Source organism: Miscanthus floridulus, unplaced genomic scaffold, assembly GCF_019320115.1.
Source record: "Miscanthus floridulus cultivar M001 unplaced genomic scaffold, ASM1932011v1 os_2416_1_2, whole genome shotgun sequence".
Taxonomy (NCBI): Eukaryota; Viridiplantae; Streptophyta; class Magnoliopsida; order Poales; family Poaceae; genus Miscanthus; species Miscanthus floridulus.
In genome coordinates, this window is record NW_027098289.1 from 59,807 (window position 1) to 82,807 (window position 23,001).

The 23,001-nt window shown below is 47.4% G+C and overlaps 1 protein-coding gene and 2 pseudogenes across 3 annotated transcripts; 2 read left to right on the forward strand and 1 right to left on the reverse strand.

Annotated features, from left to right (window-relative positions):
- Nucleotides 1-1,642: 1,642 nt before the first annotated feature.
- LOC136534944 (uncharacterized) lies at nucleotides 1,643-3,240 on the forward strand (annotated as a pseudogene).
- A 1,693-nt stretch (nucleotides 3,241-4,933) lies between these two features.
- LOC136534950 (uncharacterized) lies at nucleotides 4,934-9,683 on the forward strand (annotated as a pseudogene).
- Nucleotides 9,684-15,962: 6,279 nt separating this feature from the next.
- LOC136534947 (uncharacterized) lies at nucleotides 15,963-22,675 on the reverse strand. 3 transcript variants are annotated; one of them, XM_066527298.1, is made up of 10 exons: nucleotides 22,188-22,675; nucleotides 21,612-21,738; nucleotides 21,427-21,464; nucleotides 20,788-20,881; nucleotides 17,329-20,051; nucleotides 17,118-17,249; nucleotides 16,909-16,981; nucleotides 16,670-16,709; nucleotides 16,432-16,504; nucleotides 15,967-16,360 (listed from the first exon to the last, which is right to left on the reverse strand). In XM_066527298.1, the coding sequence occupies exons 1-10, from the start codon at nucleotides 22,373-22,375 to the stop codon at nucleotides 16,288-16,290; spliced, it is 3,561 nt and encodes a 1,186-aa protein (XP_066383395.1). In that variant the 5' UTR covers nucleotides 22,376-22,675; the 3' UTR covers nucleotides 15,967-16,287. The 3 variants fall into 3 exon arrangements, 2 of the variants coding, with proteins under 2 accessions (XP_066383396.1, XP_066383395.1); XR_010778884.1 differs by lacking the exon at nucleotides 15,967-16,360 and having other exon boundaries at nucleotides 16,466-16,504; nucleotides 16,909-16,967; XM_066527299.1 differs by lacking the exons at nucleotides 20,788-20,881; nucleotides 22,188-22,675 and having other exon boundaries at nucleotides 15,963-16,360; nucleotides 21,612-21,711.
- Between the last annotated feature and the right edge of the window lie 326 nt (nucleotides 22,676-23,001).

The following is a 23,001-nucleotide window of genomic DNA, read 5'->3' on the forward strand; positions in this document are numbered from 1 at the left end:
ACCCTTACTGGAACCTTACTGGACTCGACCGGACGCTGAACCCTCAGGGTCCGGTCAGCACTGACCGGACGCGTCCGGTCACTCTTTTCCAAGTCTGGACCCTTACTGGAGTCGACCGGACGCTAGCCCTCAGCGTCCGGTCACAAGACCTTCCAGCGTCCGGTCACAACAGACTTAACCACCTCAGTCAAACGAACTGACCGGACCCTGCGGCCAGCGTCCGGTCACACCGGAGCCAGCGTTCGGTCAGTGTTTGACCCTCCATTCATTTCCAACTTTCGAACATATGTGAATGAAGTTTGCTCCAAAGGATCTTAGGCATTCATAGGAGCTACCTAGAGCTAGTTTTAACAAGTGTGCACCACACCTAACTCACTAGACTCAACTAGGTCAAGCTACCCGTTCATACCCCCCTTCATAGTACGGCCAAAGGAAAAACAAAGTCCTAAACTACTCTAAGTGTCTCTCTAACTCCAATCGACACTTAGAACTAGTCATCCTTAACCTTGTCGTCCATCCTTTGAAAACCAAAACGATTTCCATCGTAGGGGCATGACAACCTCGATTGCCCAATCGATCTCCATTACCATGACCTAACTTAATTGCCTCTGCAAAACACACGTTAGTCATAGTAAACTTGTATTGACATTAATCACTGAAATCCAACTAGGGGCCTAGATGCTTTCACAGGGCTACTGGCGGGGGCATCGCGGGCGGACTGCCGGCACGGGTGGACGGGCGGCGCGGGGAACAAAGCAGACGGGCGGCCGACGGTCTACTCCAGTGATGGTGGAATTGCTTCCTCGAGAGTTTGTTTAAGCTCTTTAGCCTCTACAGTTACCTGGCTGTGTAATTTCGCTTTCTTTAGAGATTTAGGGTTTTCAGCTTACTATAATCATACAATGTGATGTGTAGGCATTCGTTAGAGGATGCTTCTATTGAGATTAGAACTGATGATGAGCTTTTAGAATGATTTGGAAATTACCAAGAGAACGGAACAATGCACATTGATGCGCAGATCAATGAGTTTGGCGGTACACTACAGTTCTCACCCACGAAAGGGAAGAAGCCCAATAGGAAAGACACACATGTCGATGAAGAGGCAGTTGGAGTTGATGAGGAGGGAAAATACTCTGACACTGAATCACTTGTTGCACTTAGTGACAGTAGCTATGATAGTGGCTTGGCTGCATCTTCTGACTCTAATTTCTTTGATCTTGAGTTACCTGATGATGAAATAGTTGAAGAGGATGACGAAGATGATATTCATGTCTTCTCTTTTGATGTTGATGCTCCATGTGTCGATATAGGTGTGGTATTTCCTGATGTGAATCAGTGCAAATCAGCGTTAATCCAGCATGCAATCTTGAATGATTATGCTTTTCGTACTGTGAAGAAAGACAAGAAGCGATTTCGAGCCAAGTGCTTGAGAGCGCATAAGGGCTACAAGTGGATTTTTTTGCATCTACCAACAAGAAATCCCCTGGATGCAAGGTACTAGCGGCTCAAGTGGATTATATATTTTTTTCTTTTCTAGGCATAAATGTCCAGTAGTGAATAAAACAGTCCATGTCTTTTTGTGCAGGTTAAGATGAATGGGCCAATTCACAAGTGTGGTTCAGTCAACACCTGTGATGACACAATGGCCACAAGTAATTGGGTAGCTGAAAGGGTGGTTGACTGGTTGACGGATGACCCAACAATGGGACCAATGGATTTACAAAAAAGTTGAATAAGAAGTACAAAATGGAAATTCCTTATGATAGAGTTTTTAGGGGCAAAGAGAAGGCTCTTGATATAATATTTGAAAAGTGGGATGATAGTTATGACTTGCTGCCCACTTATAGGGCTGAACTATTGAAATCAGTCCCTAGAAGCATTGTTAAGATTGATACTGAAATACATCAAGGGGATGTGTGTTTCATGAGATTTTTTGTTGCTCTTAAACCATGCATTGATGGGTTTCTCCAAGGATGCAGACCATACATTTCCATTGATGCCACCCACCTAACAGGAAGGTCTAGAGGTCAGTTGGCGGCTACTGTTGCATTAGATGGGCTATTTCCAGTTGCTTATGGTGTTATTGAAACTAAGTCAACGGAAAGCTGGACATGGTTTTTACAGAATTTGAAGCTTGCTATTGGCATGCCTACTGATTTGGTTATCAGCACAGATGCAGGTAAAGGACTTGGTGTAGCTGTAAAAGATGTATATCCAGGAGTGGAACATAGAGAATGTATGAGGCATTTGTGGAAAAATTTCAAGAAGCATTATTATGGTGATTTATTTAATTATAACATGTGGCCGGCCACCAAGGCTTGCACCATTGAGAAGTTCAATTATCACATGGGCAGGATACAGGAGAAGTGCCCTGAAGCAATAGCATACTTAAATTTGAATCATCCCTACTTGTGGAGTAGAAGTAAATTTTCTGATCATTCCAAGGTAGACTACATCAACAATAACCTCTCGGAATCTTTCAACAATTGGGTGAAGAATGTCAAGGACCTGTAGATTGTTGAGATGCATGACAAGATAAGGCAAATGATAATAACCAAGTTTGAATTGAGAAAAAAGATAGCTATGTCGATGAAGGGCACAATTATCCCAGCTGTTACCAAGGCTCTTACTGCTCAAAGCAAAGCTATCAAGGACTGCAAAGTTCTAAAATGTGCAAATGGCACTGCTGAAGTAACTGCACCTACTAAATCAGGAGCATCTTTTAGGTATGCAGTGAACTTGGTGCTGAAGACATGCAGCAGTAGGGCATGGCAAGTGAGTGGAAAGCCTTGTAGACATGCTTTAGCATTTATTGCAAAACTTACTAGAGAGGTACAAATGGAGGACTTTGTCGATGAATACTTCTCTGTTGACAAGTTTAGGAAGACATATTCAGGTGTGTTTAATCCAATGACTTCCAAACATTTCTAGCCACGTGTGAATCTAGGATACAAAATCAAGAAGCCAAAGTTGAGGAGAAAGCCTGGAAGGCCAAGGAAATCTAGGATCAAAGCATCAGATGAGCCTGGTGCTAACAATAGGAGGAGGTGTCCTGAATGTCATGAGCTAGGACATACAGCCAAAAAGTGTCAAGGTCGAACTGCTAGAGAGAAAAAGAGACTTTTATCTACTGAGAATGCATTTGGGGAAGGAAGTGATGAGCCGAGGACTGCACGTGCATCACAAACAAGGCACAGGGGTACAACTAGGACTGCACATGCATCACAAACAAGGTGTTGATCTGTATTTATTCAGTTTGTAATATTTTTGGCAGTGCAAACATTCAGTTTATAGTTATCTCACTACTGGTGCAATTTTTCTCTCTTTTTGAAGTGCTACTGAAAGTCAGATGGTAGAAGAAACACCACCAACTAGGACAGGCAGAGGAAGAGGAAGAGGTGTTTCAAGGCTTGCTGCTTTCTTTGATCCTTAAACATGATCATTTGACTGGATATGTAATGACTCGTCACCTGGACATGACATCTTGGCAATTAGTGCCATTATTTTGATCTTAAGATGTGATCTAGACATGTCATATTGGCATATAATGCTGCTATTTTGGTCTTGATATGTGATCTGACATGTCATTTAGGCATATAGTGCCATTATTTTGGTCTGATGTGATTTGGACATGTAAACAATTTTAGATGTGATTTGGGCAAGTCAACCATTCAGAGTGTATGGTGCTTAAATATGATCTGGACCTCTAGTCTATTGCTTACTATCTAATGCAAAATAGATGATGCTTACTAATGGATTGAAGTGCTTTTTATACCAAGTGTAAATATGTATTTATGTACTCATGCACACACCGTTAGTCCTGGTTAACAGAACAGGGGCAATGCAACCATTCAAACTCAAAAAATGGGGGCAAACCTGCAAACTCAGAAAAAGAGGGGCAAGCATGCAGTAAGAGGTCAAAAGGAGGGCAGATATGCAATTGCCCCTATATTTTAAGTAGTATTAGATTAGATATATAATTGTGGCCACAGGGATTTGAAACCTGGTGATCGAGTCATGCACACACAACTAAACTGCCACAACAAAGGTAAGATTATGCAATGTTTGTGCTATATCACTATGCACACAATTTATCAAAGCAGCTGTGGATCAAATGTTTTTTGGAACCTTGGAGGAACTGATGGGCTAAACCATGGATTGGACCTCATCTTCTTTATATATAGGCTCTCCAATGACTGGGCCTTGTAGACCAGATGCCCAAGGTCTCCGGGGCTAGGTCTGCCCGTGTTATCAAGTTTCTACATCTTGGAGATAAAAAAGGTACTCCTATATTGGAGCTCCATATCTCTTATTATCAAACAGGGGGACTTTGGCCGCCGCTCAGGCTGGCCACGTCGCCCTGAAATCCGCTGTTCGTCCGATTCGCCGATCGACGGCCCGTGTTGGCTCCGCCGCTCGCTACAGGACGCGCCGCCCGCTACGAAGCCCTCGGCGGCTCTCCCCGACCCCGACGTCCTCCTCCTCTCCGCGCTCTCTCTCTCTCTCGCTCCCTCGCTATTGGCTCGCGAGGCGGCTCAGGCGACGGCGCGGGACGACCTCACCGGTGGGCCGCCCTCCGCGCGGCGGCGACCTCCCTCCTCCTTCTCCTCCTCCTCCACCACCACCACCACCACCACCACGCCACTTCCTACTCGTGACGCGACGCGGTGGGTCGCGCGGCCTAGGGTTTCGGCCCTCCGTCGCCGGTCATCCCCATGGCCGCGCGGCTAGCCAGCGGACGCCCTGACACCCCGGAGACCTCTGGCGGCGGCGGAACCTCCATGGTGGCCTTGCATGATGACAGGGAGGTCACGTCAGCAAACTCAGTGGTGGATCTGGAGCGGCCGCTCGTGGCGCCCCTCCCGGTGGCCGATCTGAGGCTAGAGCATGCCGTCGCCCTCCCGTAGCCAACGGAGGCGGTGGATTTGCAGCGAGCAGCCGGATCCAGCGCGAGCCCTCCCCCGTCTCCACTAGATCCACCTGCATGGCCTCCACCGATGGCCGGTGCGCGGTCAGCATGGTGGCGTGCATCTGTGACCTGGCCCCCGCTGCCCCCTGCAGGTGGCCGGGATGCAGCTCCTTCGACCTCGCCTCGCACCCGGACTCACGGCATGAGGAGGCGTTCGACTGGCTCATGCTCTACCGCAAGCTCCGTGTAGCCACCGCCACAGCCACCGCTGGCACCGCGCCGCACCTCGGGGCCACGGCGGGGGCGTTCCTCTACGAGGTGTCCCCGCATGACGTGAGGCTGGAGCCGGCCAGCTTGTACTGGCGACCCCAGCAGACCATCCTGCAGTACCTGCTCCTCCTGGACGTCGACCGCCTCGTCTGGAGCTTCCGCAAGCAGTCCGGCAACTTCGAGCTCCGAGGACACTTCGTTGGTGTGCCACCGGATCTCCGTTTGGCTCTGATTTTGGAGCATTTACCTAGAACAACCACGCAGCTAGACTAAATTTCGGTGTCTTGCTGTTGTCCTTTTCAGGGCATTACCTGAGTGCTACTGCAAACATGTGGGCTAGCACACACAATGACACTCTCAATGCAAAAATGTGATCGGTTGTCTACGTGATCTACGATTGCAAGAAAAAGATGGGCACAGGGTACCTGTCGGCCTTCCCCTCGGAGTTCTTTGATCATGTTGAGGCCATCAGGGATGTCTGGGCTCCTTACTACACAATCCAACAGGTGAACTGGTGAACGGGTGTTTCTGTTTCTACTTCATTAATGTGTAAATATCGTCGCCGACTTGAGTGAGTTTAATTTTTGGTTTGCAGATTATGCAAGGTCTTCTTGATCGGTACACGGTGGCTAGAAATTCCAGGGCTCTTGACATGGTGGTAAAGATGGCTAATTATTGCAGCGATCGGGTGAAGAATGTCATACAGAAATATAGCATTGAGAGGCACTGGGAGTCTCTCAGTGACGAGTTTGGTGGGATGAATGATGTGCTCTATCAGCTCTACATGATAACGGTGATTTGCTGTTTGTTACAAACTTACAATTGTAGCATAGATTAATAGTCATGTCTACCTGATATGCTTCCTTTCTATTAATTGACTCTGCCTTATCTCTTCGATAAGCCATGCTTTCTTGGGCTGCTTGCAGTTCAGGTATGCTGAACACTGATCTGGTTTGCTAATTGTCAATCTTCAGCTATTTGGTGATAGATATGGATTATTTATGTCTAATTTACAATAGTGACTAAAATAGAACTTAACCAGTTTAGTCTTTAATCTTTAACTATGTTAAAACCTGTCATTACTAACTTCAATCTAATCCTTTTATCATCCGGTGGCCACTACAATACTACATGTCTATACATCAAACACATTTTAAATTATGCCACCAACCAACTGGCATTATCATGGAAACTGAACTCGGGTTCCTAGTACTGGTCTTTATCGATGGATTAAAAGTACTGTTCCCCTTGAAGGATTTTCATTTGAGTGATAGCCTTCGTGTGTGTGTGTGTATGCGTTTCATTTCAGGCTGACAGTATTTCTGGATTTCATTCCAACACACACATTCCAATGGTCGTTGGTGCGCAAATGAGGTATGAAGTTACTGGAGATCCTCTTTACAAGGTAAAATTCAATTGTATCTTGTTACTAGAGATTTTAACAGTTTCGATTATGCTGCTGGATACTGTTCATAAGGGGTAACAAGTGGACTATTTTACTTCTTTCCCATATGTAGGGTACCATAAAACGGGGTACCCCGAGCGTACACCAAAAGGGACACTTAAATCCCATCAACGACGAAGTTAGAGGGTAAGCCATGGGCTCATCACCAGCCCCGTCCGAGCCCACCCGACTCTCCGCATCGCCTCAGGCCTCTCACGGGAGGTCTCGGCGTCCTGACGCAATTTCCGCCTCGCGCGAGGCCTCTCATGGAAGGCCTCGGCAAGGAGCCCAATCTCCGTCTCGCGCGAGGCCTTATTCTTTGTATCGCTCGAGGCCGGCTTGTCCATAGCCCGTCGCCCCCGCCTCGACCGGTCTTCCCGACAGCACGTCATGTCCCATTAATACGTCTAACCACTCCCGCAATCTCAGCCGGACGACGGCTCGACACCGCGGAATGGCCGATGGGACATGAGGTCGCATCAGCACCATACCGGCTAAGACAGGGCACGGCGGGGATTACCAGCCACTGTATTCTGACGCTGTGCCCACGATCAGCGCCCACACTACACTGTGCCCCGCGATCCCCGCCTCGAAAACAACACGACATGGGCAGCCTGGCCCAGGTCATCATCGCCTCCGAACCAGCACACCAGATCAACCGCTCTCTCCAGGCCTCGGCACTCTGCACCAAGGTCTCGGCTATCCCGGGATTCGTGTCTGCCGAGACCCTCCACCGCGGTGCGGCCTCGGCACCAACTGAGCCTCGGCCTCGCGCACAGTCAATCCACAGCGACCCACACGCTGACCGCCACACCCGCTCCGAGGCAGCCCTGGAGCTCCCATTACGCACAGGATCGGATGTGACCAGCACGCCGCCCCAGTGCTCCAAGGACGGACCACTCCGACGACTACTCCGCCGTAGGAACAGGCTACAGGGCTCGGACACGCCGCCTCTGTTCGCACGACGCCGTATAGTTAGCACATGTACTGCCCTTGTCCCCCCTTCAAACTATAAAAGGAAAGGACTTGGGCTATTTCTGGGGGGAGATAGGTTCTCACGAAGAGCAACACTCTGTAACACGCACACTTCCCTGTCGCTTGAGAGCAACGTCTCAAGTAGCCCACATCACTCCCCGCCGAGATCTGGGACTGGCTACCTCTCTCACCTAGCTTGTAACCCCCTACTACAAGCACTTCGGGCGAGGAATACAAGATCAATCTCTCAGACTGGACGTAGGGCTCGAATTGCCCGAACCAGTATAAACCTTGTGTCTCTTTGCATCACCATCCAGAATCAGAAACACGCAGAACAAATTCACTAGTTGGTTGAGAATCCCGGTCCAAAACACCGACACCATATAAGTATACTTGGTGGCTTAAGAAAATCAAAGATATGCATAACTCTTACTGTTATTAGTAAAATTCTGAGTGTACGACTCTGCATCTCAAGTAGTACCAGCTTGTCTTGTTTTTCTCATTGGTTCTCTGCCATTTGAGTGAAGCTGACCAAGCCTCATTTTGAAACAGCAAATTGTGTCATTCTTTATGGATACAATAAATTCTTCTCATAGCTATGCAACTGGTGGCACATCTGCTAATGAATTCTAGTATAACTTCTACGTGACTGATTTACTGACGTCCATAGTATATAGACAACTATTTCAGAAGGAACTTATGCACTTAACTGCTTTTCAGAACCTATCCAAACCGTTTAGCTGGGACTCTGAGTACTGAGAATGAGGAATCTTGCACCACCTACAACATGCTTAAGGTTGACAATCATCAAACCACCTAAAACATATATTCTCTTGTTTAGATATGTGTCATATCCAGCCTATGTGTAGATTTCTCGCAAACTATTCAGATGCACAAAGGAAATAACATATGCAGATTACTACGAAAGGGCATTCATAAATGGTGTTTTAAGCATTCAAAGGGGGACAGATCCTGGTGTGATGATTTACATGCTACCCCAGGCCCCCGGACACTCTAAGGCTGTGAGTTATCATGGTTGGGGAACAAAGTACGATTCATTCTGGTGTTGTTATGGGACAGGTAATGTAAAAAATCACCAACATCTATCTGTGCTGACTTGATGTGATCATTCCACAGTAATTGCTATGCTTGATTTCAGTCAACAGTTTCTCTTATTTTGATTCCATAAGCTGAAGGCGGTGTCTAGCCCCTTCATTTTTAACCTCTTTAATTTATGTCTGTTAAAATTGGGGTTGCAATTATTTTCGAGCTTATTGTTTGTTTCGAAATATTATGATTTCCATCTGCAGGTATAGAATCCTTTTCAAAACTTGGTGATTCTATTTACTTTGAGGAGAAAGGAGATTCGCCTGCACTCAATATCATTCAGTACATACCAAGCACTTACAATTGGAAAGCAGCTGGGCTTACTGTTACTCAGCAAATCAAAACCCTCAGCTCTTCTGACCAGTATCTTCAAATTTCATTCTCCATTTCTGCAAAGGTAATTATTTCCAATTCTTTAAAAGCTAAATTCAGATAAAATATCTGCAGTCAGCACATTTGTTTTCTATTTGTTCAGACAAAAGGTCAGACTGCCAAATTGAATGTTTGAATTCCATCATGGACATTTGCTGATGGTGCAGGGGCAACTTTAAATGACAAAGATTTAGGGTCGATATCTCCAGGTAAAATCATTCTGTTGTGTCTAACATTCAAATTACAATTGATCTTCTTAAGGCCACCTCATTACCGGATCTTATTCTGTGGGCAGGATCTTTCCTATCAATCACCAAACAGTGGAACTCAGATGATCACTTAGCACTACGCTTTCCCATCAGGTTAAGGACTGAAGCAATTAAAGGTAATTCGTGAAGCTTCACCTAATCCAAGATTGAAGGACAAATTGGTTAACTTGACTTATCTCAAACATTACATTCCATTCGAATATTAAACATCTTTTTTACCTGTGTCTTAACCAGGTGATTTACCGGCGCGTGCGATGGCACGCGTGATGGACTAGTATATTATAATATATAAAAGGAAACTAAGAGCATCTCTAGTAGTTCTCCAATACAACTCCCCCAATAAAATGGTATTATGATAGCCTAATATAACTTTTTAAATTTATTAGGGAAGATGTTGTAGCAGTACCCCAATATATCTCTCTCCCAGTACCCATATGAAAGGTGGATTCCACAGGAGTGTAAGAGAAAATATAACTAAAAAGTGATAGTTGGGATGGTCCCATGGTATTGGAGGGAGTTGTATCTCTCTTTCTTTGAGGTGAGATGAGAAAAATATTGGTAGCCATAAAAAAAAGGTATTGGGAAATTATTGGAGTAAGAAAAAAAAACATAGATGCCTCTAATATACCAGTTTTGGAAAAAGTCTACTCCACCCCCTCAACCATGGGAGGTGGTCTACATAACCCCCTCAACTATGAAACCGTCTGTTTTACCCCCTGAACTTTCTAAAACCATCTATTCTACCCCTGGGCGGTTTTCAGCGGCGGGTTGCTACAGTAACATCGGTTTGCTACAGTACCTGTGCTTTGAATTTTCTTTTTTTTTATTTATTTTCGGTGAATTTTTGAAAAATCATAGAAAAATCTAATTTTATTGGACTCCACATGAGTAGATCTACACAGTGAATATATAATACGGTATGTTTTAGTACAATTTTTTTTTTGTAGCCTTAGATTAATTGAAAAATCTAATTTTGTCTGTAATTAATTGAAATAATTCATAGCTGCAGCTTCTATGGTCCAATTATAGTGAAATTTTTATGGTACGCTAATTATTGTATGCTTGAACTATAGTAAAAAATTTCGTACTCATTGGACTATGTATAACTTAGTTATAGATAAATTCTAATTAATTACAGACAAAATTGGATTTTCCAATTAATCTAAAGCTAAAAAAAATTGTACTAAAACATATCGTATTATATATTCACTGTGTAGATCTACTCATGTGGAGTCCAATAAAATTATATTTTTCATTTTATGATTTTTCTATGATTTACTATGATTTTTCAAAAATTCATCGAAAATAAAAAAAGGAAATTCAAAACACCGGGACTGTAGCAAACCCGATGTACTGTAGCAGACCTGCTGTTACTGTAGCAAAACCGCCGCTCAAAACCGCCCAGGGGTAGAATACACGGTTTTGGAAAATTCAGAGGATAAAACAGACGGTTTCATAGTTGAGGAGGTTATATAGACCACCTCCCATAGTTGAGGGGGTGGAGTAGACTTTTTCCTACCAGTTTTACTGGGATAGAGGTGATAACGGGGAACTGCCGGCTCTAACGAAGGCACAACAGAACAAGGTAAAACAGGGATTCAGGGAATCGACGTCATCTGTCAAGGTCTAGTACACGCCCACACCCAATCAAAGAAAAGTAAGCCCGCATCATGGTTCCCCGGGAATCTTGCCATTTCCACCCTACAAGTACAGTAATGTCTGTCGCAGTCGTCACCATGAACAGCGCAGCGAAAAGAAAAATCTAGCGGGGTTCGCACGGGCACGGCCCGCAGCGGGACCGCCCGTCCGCCCCTGGGTAATCGCCTTCCCGAATTAGGTTCCGCGTCCACGCGATCGCGCGCCTACCGTGAAGGCCGGTACCGTTCGTTGCTCGTGCTCTCTCCGGGCGAACGTGCGATCGTGCAATCAGATTGCAGATTTTGCACGCCCGGGTACGACGCCCACCACCCGCGGTCGGTGAAATGTGGCGCACGCAGGTACACACCCCCCACTACCGCCGGACGTTTCGGGGCCGGCTACGCGCGTGCAGCCAACGTGGGGAAGAGCAGAGGTCGCCGTAGGCTGTACCAATCGATCGGATCGCATATGGGCCGGACGGACGGAGCTTCTGCGCCAAGTGACGGTGCCGTGGCCCGTGGCGACTGGCGATGGCTGGATCTCCTGAATCCTGATGAACGCTTTTGCATTGCATGCGTCAAGATCATCATCGTACCGGCAGTCAGAGGGGATGGTGCCCGCACATGCGTCCGACTGTTTTACGCATACGGCTGACGCAGTTTTCGGAACTCGCAGGCATGCCTTGCCCGGGGAGCTCGATCGCGGTTCATCAGTGGAGCTAATCAGGGGACGGCAACGCAAGTTATGTTTTTTTAGTGGAGCAACGCTAGTTATGTAACCTGCAAGTTTTCCGTCATCACAAGATTCTCTTGTTGTGGGACTGCTGGAAAGTGCAAGTGTAGCAGGGTCGTCATAGGACTAGGAGTAGTTGTGGGGGTATAGTTCACGGTATCTACAAGACAAGACATGAGTCGCATTATCAGAGGTGGCCTGACCCACAAGATTAAGGCGTGCACGGCGTTGCTCGACGTGCACCGCAAGCTATTATATAGTACCAAATAAGATATTTTTCCTTGTAATTCTGTCCCTCCAAACTATATAAGGAGAGGCAGGGGTCCCCTAGTAGACAGATCTATCTACATACATCTCAATACAATACACCAAAGACACAGGACGTAGGGTATACGTCGATCAGACGGCCCGAACCTGTCTAAATCACTGTCTCTGCGTTTTGTGTCACCATCCGGTTTCTGATCACGCGCACCCTCACCGATCAATCTACCATCGCGGGATACCCCTCGGTAGACTGCCGAGCATCTTTTGTCGACAGTTGGCGTCCAGGTAGGGGTGTGCGCTTGATCCCATGGCGAGCCAGATGGACCTTAAATCAACAACGCGTTCTTGTCATCAATCTCGTTGTGATCCATGTCAGTCCACGACGACGATTCATCGCTGACTACATCAATCCCCGCGACAGCAGATCCGATCTCAGAACCACCTCCGAGGTCGCCTTTACCAACAACTCACCGTCCGCTAGGAGCTCACCGTCAACGCCGATCAGATAACGCCACACGTCGCCAACCAGACTTTCTGTCTAAAGCTAAGTCACGCTTTAATATTCTTCTAAATATTCTCCAATCTCCGTATATCGTCATGATGTGTTTTCCGAACTGTTTTCTCCATGTTTGCTCTCCAAACGATTTTCCAACCCCCCGAACAGTCGTGTTGATGCTCGGACGCCTCCAGAGACGGTCCTGTCTCTGGCTCCTCCCTACACGTGCTACGGGCTCCGCGCTCTGCGTTATGGGTGGTCGGCAGCGGCTCCTTAGTCACGCCAGTTCCTCCTACACGTGCACGGGCTCCGCGCTCGACGTTATGGACTATGGGCTAGCTAGGGCTGGAGACTCAGCTACACACTAACTGGTCGGACGGTTTATATTAAATATAAATACATCTTCGCTCCAACTGATCGCCAAGCTACATACGCTATTTTTTCTCTGGAGTTCATATATTTTTACATCATGTACTACCTGTTCTATATATTTGTATTGCAGGATCATCGTCTAGGTGATCGGACCACTTGGTGCTCGGACTTCTCCACCGATCAACTGGTCAGACCGCTTGGTTCATGGACTCTGTCGCCGACCAGTTGATCGGACTGTTCGCTAGTCGCTTCTACTTAATGCTCACTTCGTCACCGACCAGTTGACCAGACTAATCGTCCCTCATGCTTCATCGCCAGCTACGCCGGTTACTCCTCGGCGCATGGATACTTCGTGCTCGAGGACTAAGTGGGCACACTTCACCGCACGGACATCATCAGCTACGTCGGTGCTCGGACCTCGCCACCTACGCCGGGGACTCCTCGGTGCTCGGACATCGCCGCCTATGTCGGGGACTCCTCGCTCCTCGGTGCTCGATTATCGCCAATGACACCGGGGACTCCTCGCTCCTCGGTGCTTGGTCATCGCCAGCGACGCCGGGGACTCCTCTCTCCTCGGTGCTCGGTCATCGCCAGCGACGCCGGGGACTCCGCGCTCTTCGGTGCTCAGACATCGCCGCCTACGCCGGGGACTCCTCGCTCCTCGGTGCTCGGACATCGCCAGCGACGCTGGGGACTCCTCGCTCCTCGGTGCTCGGTCATCGCCGACGACGCCGGGGACTCCTCGCTCCATGGTGCTCGGTCATCGCCAGCGACGCCGGGGACTCCTCGCTCCACGGTGCTCGGACATCACTGCCTACGTCGGGTACTCCTCGGTGCTCGGTCATCGCCAGCGACGCCGGGGACTCCTCGCTCCTCGATGCTCGGACATGGCCAGCGACGTCGGGGACTCCTTGCTCCTCGGTGCTCGATCATCGCCAGCGACGCCGGGGACTCTTCGCTCCTCAGTGCTCGATCATCGCCGGCGACGCCGGGGACTCATCGCTCCTCGGTGCTCGGTCATCGCCAGCGACGCCGGGGACTCCTCGCTCCTTGGTGCTCGGACATCGCCGCCTACGCCGGGGACTCCTCGGTGCTCGGTCATTGCTGACGACGCCGGGGACTCCTCGCTCCTCGGTGCTCGGACATCACTAGTGATGGTGGGGACTCCTCGCTCCTCGATGCTCGTTCATCGCCAGTGACGCCGGGGACTCCTGGCTCCTCGGTGCTCGGTCATCGCCAGCGACGCCGGGGACTCCTCGCTCCTCGATGCTCGGTCATCGCCAGCGACGTCGGGGACTCCTCGCTCCTTGGTGCTCGGTCATTGCCAGCGACGCTGGGGACTCCTCGCTCCTTGGTGCTCGAACATCACCGCCTATGTCGGGGACGCCTCGCTCCTCGATGCTCAGACATCGCCGCATACGCCGGGGACTCCTCGGTGCTCGGTCATCGCCTGCGACGCCGGGGACTCGTCGCTCCTCGGTGCTCAGACATCGCCAGCGACGCTAGGGACTCCTCGCTCCTCGGTGCTCGGTCATCGCCCGCGACACCGGGGACTCCTCGCTCCTCGGTGCTCGATCATCGCCAGCGACGCCAGGGACTCCTCGCTCCTCAGTGTTCGCTCATCGCTAGCGACGCCGGGGACTCCTCGCTCCTCGATGCTCGCTCATCGCCAGCGACGCCGGGGACTCCTCACTCCTCGGTGCTCGGTCATCGCCGGTGACGCCGATGACTCCTCGCTCATCGGTGCTCGGTCATCGCCAGCGACGCTGGGGACTCCTCGCTCCTCGGTGCTCGGACATCGCCGCCTACGCTAGGGACTCCTCGGTGCTCGGTCATCGCCGGCGATGCTGGGGAGTCCTCGCTCCTCGGTGCTCGGACATGGCCAGCAACGCCGGGGACTTCTCGCTCCTCGGTGCTCGGACATCACCGCCTACGCCGAGGACTCCTTAGTGCTCGGTCATCATCGGCGACGCCGGAGACACCTCGCTCCTCGGTGCTCGGACATCGTCAGTGACGCTAGGGACTCCTCAGTGCTCGGTCATCACCAGAGACGCCGGGGACTCCTCGCTCCTCGATGCTCGGTCATCGCCAGCAACACCGGGGACTCCTCGCTCCTCGGTGCTCGGTCATCGTCAGCGACGTCGGGGACTCCTCGCTCCTCGGTGCTCGGACATCGCCGCCTACGCCGGGGACACCTTGGTGCTCGATCATCGCCGGCGACGCCGGGGACTCCTCGCTCCTCGGTGCTCGATCATCGGCAGTGACACCGGGGACTCCACGCTCCTCGGTGCTCGGTCATCGCCAGCGACGTCGGGGACTCCTCGCTCCTCGGTGCTCGGTCATCGCCAGCGATGCTGAGGACTCCTAGCTCCTCGGTGTTCGATCATCGCCAGCAATGTCGGGGACTTCTCGCTCTTCGGGCATCGCCAGGGACACCAGGGACTCCTCGCACCTCGGCGCTCGATCATCGCCAGTGACGCCGGGGACTCCTCGCTCCTCGATGCTCGATCATCGCCAGCGACATCGGGGACTCCTCGCTCCTCGGTCATGGCCAGCGATGTCGGGGACTCCTCGCTCCTCGGTGCTCGGTCATCGCCAGCGACGCCGGGGACTCCTCGCTCCTCGGTGCTCGGTCATCGCCAGCTCTGCTGGGGACTCCTCGGTGCTCGGTCATCGCAAGCGACATCGGGGACTACTCGCTCCTTGGTCATCACCAGCGACGCCGAGGACTCCTCGCTCCTCGGTGCTCGGACATCGCCAGCGACGCCGGGGACTCCTCGCTCCTCGGTGCTCGGTCATCGCCAGCGACGCCGGGGACTCCTCGCTCCTCGGTGCTCGTCATCGCCAACAACGCCGGGGACTCCTCGCTCCTCGGTGCTCGGTCATCGCCAGCGACGCCGAGGACTCCTCGGTGCTTGGTCATCGCCCACGACGTCGGGGACTCCTCGCTCCTCGGTCATCGCCAGCGACGCCGGGGACTCCTCGGTGCTCGAAAAGGTAATCACCTACTGAGATGGTTCGCATGGTCTGTTCTTTCTTATCTTATTGGACAGGTTTACAGAAACCAGGCCACGCTGCTAAGTTGGAGCAAGGGGCGGAAGCTTTGAAGGTGGCTGCTCTTCGCTACCATCAGCATGAACAGGTGGAAAGAAGACTGGAGATTCAGGAGGGCATGGTGAACTGAAGTGAAGCGGGAGATGTGAATCTTAGTTGGATCTAGTACAGCCTGTGTGCAGAAGCTGTGTCCATTCTTATAAACAGCATACTTCTTTTGAGAATAGCATATTATATAGATTGGATGTATTTTTACTTGTTCACCTCAACACCACAAAAAGGACGAATGAAGATGGACATGGGTCTTAAATATGTACTGAAATGTTTTTATTCATAGAATCAGAGGCATTAAAAAGATGAGTTGAGATAAGCCTCCGAGGATATGTTACACATACCTTAAATCCCAGAACTTTAGACCATCCTCTCCAGCAGTGACAAAGGTATTTGTGCTTTCTTCACTGTTAAATGGATTCAAGTTTAGGGCTGGCATTACTTTTAAGTGGTGGAGAAGAACAATACTGCACAGTACCTTATATATGGTGCCCAAGAGAGAGCTCTAATGGGAACAGAATCAGCAGTGACACACATAAAAGGTTTTGAATCTGGACACTCAGCGGAAAAATTGGTTAATTTTAATCAAAATAAAATGATAAATATGCAGTACATGAATTCAATAGCTTTATACAATAAAAAAAAAGGAAAAGTGACTAATCATGTTTTCCAAATATCAGTAATAGAGAGGCTTCGAAAGGGAAGGTATCTATTACCTTGTGTTGGCAAATTCATCGAGAAGTTCCATAAAGCAACCTGAAACATCAAATATAACATTAAAGCAACCTGAAACATCAAATATAACATTAAAGCAACCTGAAACATCAAATACAACATTAAAGCAACCTGAAACATCAAATACAACATTAAACTTTTAGACTAGCAACTTAAAATAAAAGTTGAAAGACATGGGGTTTGAGTTAAGGAAACTATTCTCATCAAGAGGAAAATATACCGTTCCATCATGACAACCCGCCAATATCATATCATGAGGAGGAGAAGGTGACCAATCAACTGTCAAGGGAATGCTGTTTGCCATTATAAAGAGGTCATGACTTCAAAAAGAATATTCATGCTGACGAATATAGCAGAAAGTAAAAAACCTAAATCTAGCTCTATAAGCAAAAGTATCAATCACATGCTAAAACTTTGAAGTCACAGTACCTTTGCCTGTTCCTGCACTTCACTTTGACACACCTAAATACAGGTTGTAGCTTTAGAAAACGAGGGTCAGAACCCTCCACCTTAGAGGGGGAATATATTTTCTGGATCATGCATGGTGATGGAACTTCCCACCTGTGTACAAACAATGAAGTATGTTAGTGATGATTTATTAAAAAGAAGTTCTAGCATAGCAATAGGTTGCCCAACTTACACTTCAAGAGTGCCATTCCCCAACAATACTGCAAGGAAACCCAGTCGTGATTTCTGTTCAGGTTGACTTAGTAAAGGAGGCTTCCATTTGATGTCCCAAGCTACTTTGCCGTTGTGAGCTAAACATAAGACAACTCTTGGTTGAGCAATGCCCCTTGTAAATGAAGATGAGTTTGAGTTTACACAACTAAACATACTGTCATCTTCCCTTGATTCCTTGAGTGGCACATATTCCGCAGCTTCCGTTTCATCAATGACCCTGTCACTGTTCTTGAAACTAGGTGCAACTTGATTTGCTCGTGCATTTTCATTACAATGAGAAGTATAATTGGCAGTGTTGCTTTCAGTAACTTTCATGCCTTTGCAACCAACAATTGCATTCTTAGACTGATTCAAACCAGCCCCATGAGCCATGTCATCATTTTTAGATGATCCTTTAGTCATTGGTGTGGATAATGTCTCTATTTTATGTGTTTCACCACCAACAGATGTGCCACTCCTCTCATTTGAAGCAGGTATCCTTTGAAGTTGCCCCCCAGCCTTTCTGGGGCCTTGTCCTTCCATACAATTTTCAACCAAGACCACAGGATCGCCTGACTTTGGAGTTGTCTGCATTTTTTGTTCTTTGACATTAAAATCAGTTAAATGACTGTGCTCAGCTGAAACAGGCTTCTTTCTACATCCCCCTTTTCCCATTTTGGTATTTGATTCTTCCTTACAATTTGCATTGTGTAAGCCATGTGCTGGTGATGCATCATCAGATAACAAAACACCTGAATGAACACTGCATTTCTCAATATCACACCCACATGAACCAAGGCTACTTACTATAAATTTGCCACCACTCTTGTTCAAAGATGTGAGATTGTTAGAACTAGTCAGTACAGAGGTTGTTTTTGGGAGGCTGGCACCAGAAGCCACAAAACGACCAGTTCCAGCAGAAAGTGGTATCTTTTTAGGCCTTCCTCTTCCCCTCCTGCCACTTGACTCTCTTTTATTACTTGATTTAGGTGAAATGTGGATAGGAAGTACAGAATCATCTGAAAGAGCACCTTTGCACGCATTACCCTCACAGTTTATCAAGCTAGCAGAACAAAGCTCATTCATTGATACCACGTTCTGTGCAGTTGGCAAAGCATTTTCAACAGAGACTGCAGGATCATTTGGAAGAATTTCTGTGGAACAAATTCTCTGTGATTCAACACCAGAAACCACTGGGCAATATAGAGCATTAGAAATTGTTTTCTTATCATTTCCTCTAATCCTCTGACCTTTTGACTTATTATCACAAATTGCAGTAGATGAAGATGTAAATGGTGATGATGCATCAACTGCAACAATGCTAAAACTAGAGTTAGCCTCTGTGCAAGCAGTGTGACCCATACTGGATAAATCAGGCTGACCAGTTGTATCTTTCCTCAGTTCAATCATAGTGTCTGAGTACTTTCGAGGCCTCACCCGTGTTCTCTTTGGTTGCTTACGAGTTGCAGTTGCTGGAGATGGTTCAGTACACACACTTTCTTTTACTACAGCACCAGATGAACTGCACAGTTCGTCAACAATTGGCAATGCTGCATCAACTGGAACAATACTTAAATTAGCATTAAACTCTGTGCAAACAGTGTGGTCCAAGCTACAGCCAAATGAAACAGGCTGACAAATTGTCTCTTGCCCTAATTCAGCATCAGTGCCTGAAACAGATCTACCATTGATTGGAACTGGATACTTTCGAGGTCTCCCCCGTGGTTTCTTAGGTTTTGTACAGATTGCAGTTGTTGGAGATAGGGCTGTACACACATCTCCTGATACAGTGCCAGATACAGATCTAGCATTGATTGGAACTGGATACTTTCGAGGTCTTCCCAGTGGTTTCTTAGGTTTTGTACAGATTGCAGTTGTTGGAGATGGGGCTGTACACACATCTCCTGATACAGTGCCAGATAAACAGGTCAGTTTGTCAATAAGCGGCAATGCTGCATCAACTGCAACAATACTTAAATTAGCATTAAACTCTGTGCAAGCAGTGTGGTCCAAACTGCAGCCAAATGAAGCAGGCTGACAAGTTGTCTCTTTCCCTAATTCAACATCAGCGCCTGAAACAGATCCACCATTCATTGGAATTGGATATTTTTTAGGCCTCCCCCGTGGTCTCTTAGGCTTTGTACAGATTGCAGTTGTTGGAGGTGGGGCTGTACACACATCTTCTGATACAATACCGGATGAGAGTGTCAGTTTGTCACTTGGGTTTTTCCTAGGTCGCCCTCTACCTCTTTTAGGAGTTGATTGCACAGACTTCGCAGTTGGCATGACATAAGCCAATGGAAGGTCATCTGGAATAACACTTGAAGTACAAAGGGGATCAAAAACAATGATATCCTGACTTTCCCCGTTTGGGGATGAACCTTCAAATTTTGCATCTGGCAATGGATACTTTCTTGGTCTGCCCCTTGGTCTTTTTGGAACAGGTTCTAACTGATCACTGCAAGGTCTCTTTTTTGGCCTCCCCCTTGGTCCTTTTGGAACAGGTTCCAGCTTATCACTACAAGGTATCTTTCTAGGCCTTCCTCTTCGATTACTATTATTGCATACATTCATTGACCGGCGAGAATGTGCATCTTCAAATGGTGCTAACAGACACCAAACTTGAATGATACCTCTCCCAGTTAAGGGCATGCCAAGTTTATGGTAAGAAGAACCAGGAGGGTGCGCAGAAACAGCAAGATACTGCAAGGATAAAATATATGAGTATGTGACATAGGATCATGAGCGCCAATTAACCTTTTGTGTTATGTTATTTATAAGTTCACAGTACTCTTGCAATAAGGACTAAAATGAAAACAGGATATTAGCATAACTGCTATGGACAAAAAGTATATAGGTTCAACCATATAATCATCCAGAGAACAAAGATAGAGTCAAAACAGTTGCATAGGGTTTACAAATACATGGCACCCAAAAGCTTGCACTTCAGTAAATTATTAAAAAACCAATGGGTAGTAACATGCACATTTATCACGTGTGACATAGGATTTTCTGGTGGCATAGTAATAAGCAATTAAAGAGGAGAGAGGTGACTATCTTATTTAAGAAATCACTTGGGTGAGAAATCCAATACTAGGAAACCATATAGACTTAAATTGTTGTATGGAGGATTTGTACAGAATATATACAGCAAGTAAATCATTTCGGGGACCTAGGAAATGACAATACTTTCTCCAGTCATAAATAAATGGTGTTTTGAGGTAACTGAAAACAACAATCCCGAACTTTGCCTACAATTAATGTGTTTAGTTTGAATGTTTGCAAGTGATACAAGTACATTTGTCTTGGACAATAGTTTAATAAAAGTAGTAGCAGAAGTTTAGAATAGTTGACATCAAACAATCCCAAAACACCACATATTTCTGACTGGACAGTGTAGGGTTGTTTCTACAAAGTTCGTGGTTATAAAGGTCACCACCTCACAGTTTATAGAAGAGTCAGGCTTGTCGCACAACCTAGGGCACCAGTCCAAGGCCCAGACACTCCCCCCCGCATATAGAATAAAATCAAAGCTGCAATAATTGAAGACACTTGGTCAAGGTTCGATCAAGATAGTAATATAATTTTACATGGATAATCAAGTATCAGAAATAAATTAAAGAGAGCAGAAGACTGATTTTAATAGCGTATTTATTCCCAACTTCATCACACTCTCAAATTTATACCTAATAACAAAGTAAAATCATCAATGGTGCAAACCAATAAACAATTAGAACTATTGTCTTCAGGATATTGAAGAATTTGGCACTCTTGAAAAGATGAATAGTTTCATGATTCAGCTACCCACACGTTAGAGTAGATCATAAGGCATGTTGCAGGACTCAACAAGATTATTGTTCTGGACCAAGGGAATCTTTGGCATACTTCTCTAGAAAAAACAAAAGACTTTCAACATGAAACGGTTATTATAACAATTTGTCTAATTAGTGATCCGTGTATAACAACCTTGAATATAAATAAGAAATGTTAAGATAATACGACAGCTTGGGCTATTAAACACATGCTCCACAGCAATGACTGCTTTCCCCCATGCAGAGGGAGAGGAGGGATTGCGCACCTGACTGTATTATCCCTCCGGTCTTCCTGAGGTGTGATCTGTAATGATTTCCACAGTTACAAACCCAAGGGGAAAGAGTATCAGAGAGGAATCCTATTCAGCTGAAAAACAATGCTTAACTCTCCTAAAAAAATACAAAGACTGGGCTCAGAAACTAAAACACTATTAAGTTTACTTTCACTAACCTGGGGAACAGAAGCAGATGAAAACTGTGGTAAGGTTACACTGTGCATGTCATCTCTAGATGAAGTTGAATCAGTGCCATTAGTGAAAGTTACACTTTTTGGCTCATAAGAGAAGTGCCTCCATTCTCTGAAGACAAAGATCAAATGAGCAGCAAATTATATATATTTGCAGATAATATTATAAGAAAAAACAAAAACATATATCTGAAAAACAGGCCATTAAGAAAGAAAGGAAAAATCAAATGTGACTCCTATATCTTTTCACATTTTGCGGATCTTGTGGATATTCGAGGAAGGACAGGTAGACCATTAACTAAACCAATAAATCATGAATATTATCGCAATTTGATAACTAGTCACTCTTGTGGACAACATATATTCCGAAGCTACAAGAGTTAAACAAATTCTCCCACATATGTATGATATATTCCATGTAATACACTCCATGAAAATCGAGCACATGTCTCTATATAGGATCACGTCTACGATCACCCATCAGGCTGGCACAGGAAATTTGCCAATTCCATCATGGTGACTGAGTGCGAGACCAGAGGAAACCAGGAGACAGATTTTTACCTGAGGAACGTTATTGAGGAGGAGAGCTGCTCAACTTCCGCCTCAGGGAAGTCTGGTTCGGGCTCTTTGTCGACGAGCTCCGAGATGGCGCGCACAGTTCTCAAGAACCCATCTGCTGATTCATCGAACAGGCACACCTCAACGCCGTCTTGAATATCTTCTCCGGCTCCCGGCGGGGCCGCGGCCATCACCAGCGAGGGGGGGGTTGGGTTGTGGGGGGCCCTAAGCGCGAGGCTTGGGGAGTCCGGTTGGTAGCCGCAGAGGCGATTGCGGACGCGACAGAGGATGGGGATGCTTTTGGCGGCGGTGGGTGCGGAGGTCTGAGCTGTCGACGGGAAGAGCAGGCGCGCTCAGGACAGAGAGCCACGGCGCCACAGCCACGCGCGGAGGAGGGAGCCGCGGAACCGGCGGCCACGCGCGGAGACCGGCGGCGGCTACTACTCGAACGGAAGAACACCGTACCCCCGCACGCGCAAGAAGAAACGGGAAGTGGAGTTGGGCTTTATGATATCGCCTTATGGGCCGGATTGTAATAAGGAGAGATATAATTGATCTATGGCCTAATGTCATGATTATGGCCCATCACAATCCACTCAGGAGACGGACATGTGTCTAATGAAGAAGTAGAGGATTCTGATGGGCTACTCCCCACTCCGATGCCTCGTTACGGAACGGAGATTTTGTGAGCGCAGACAACGGAGAGAAGACAGGTGAGAGGAAAGCCGGAAGGAGCCTGGGTGATTCAGAAGTTCAGAACTTCAGACAGCGGCGCGCACCAGCGGTTGAGGGCGGCGTCGCTGGGTGAGTGCAGAGG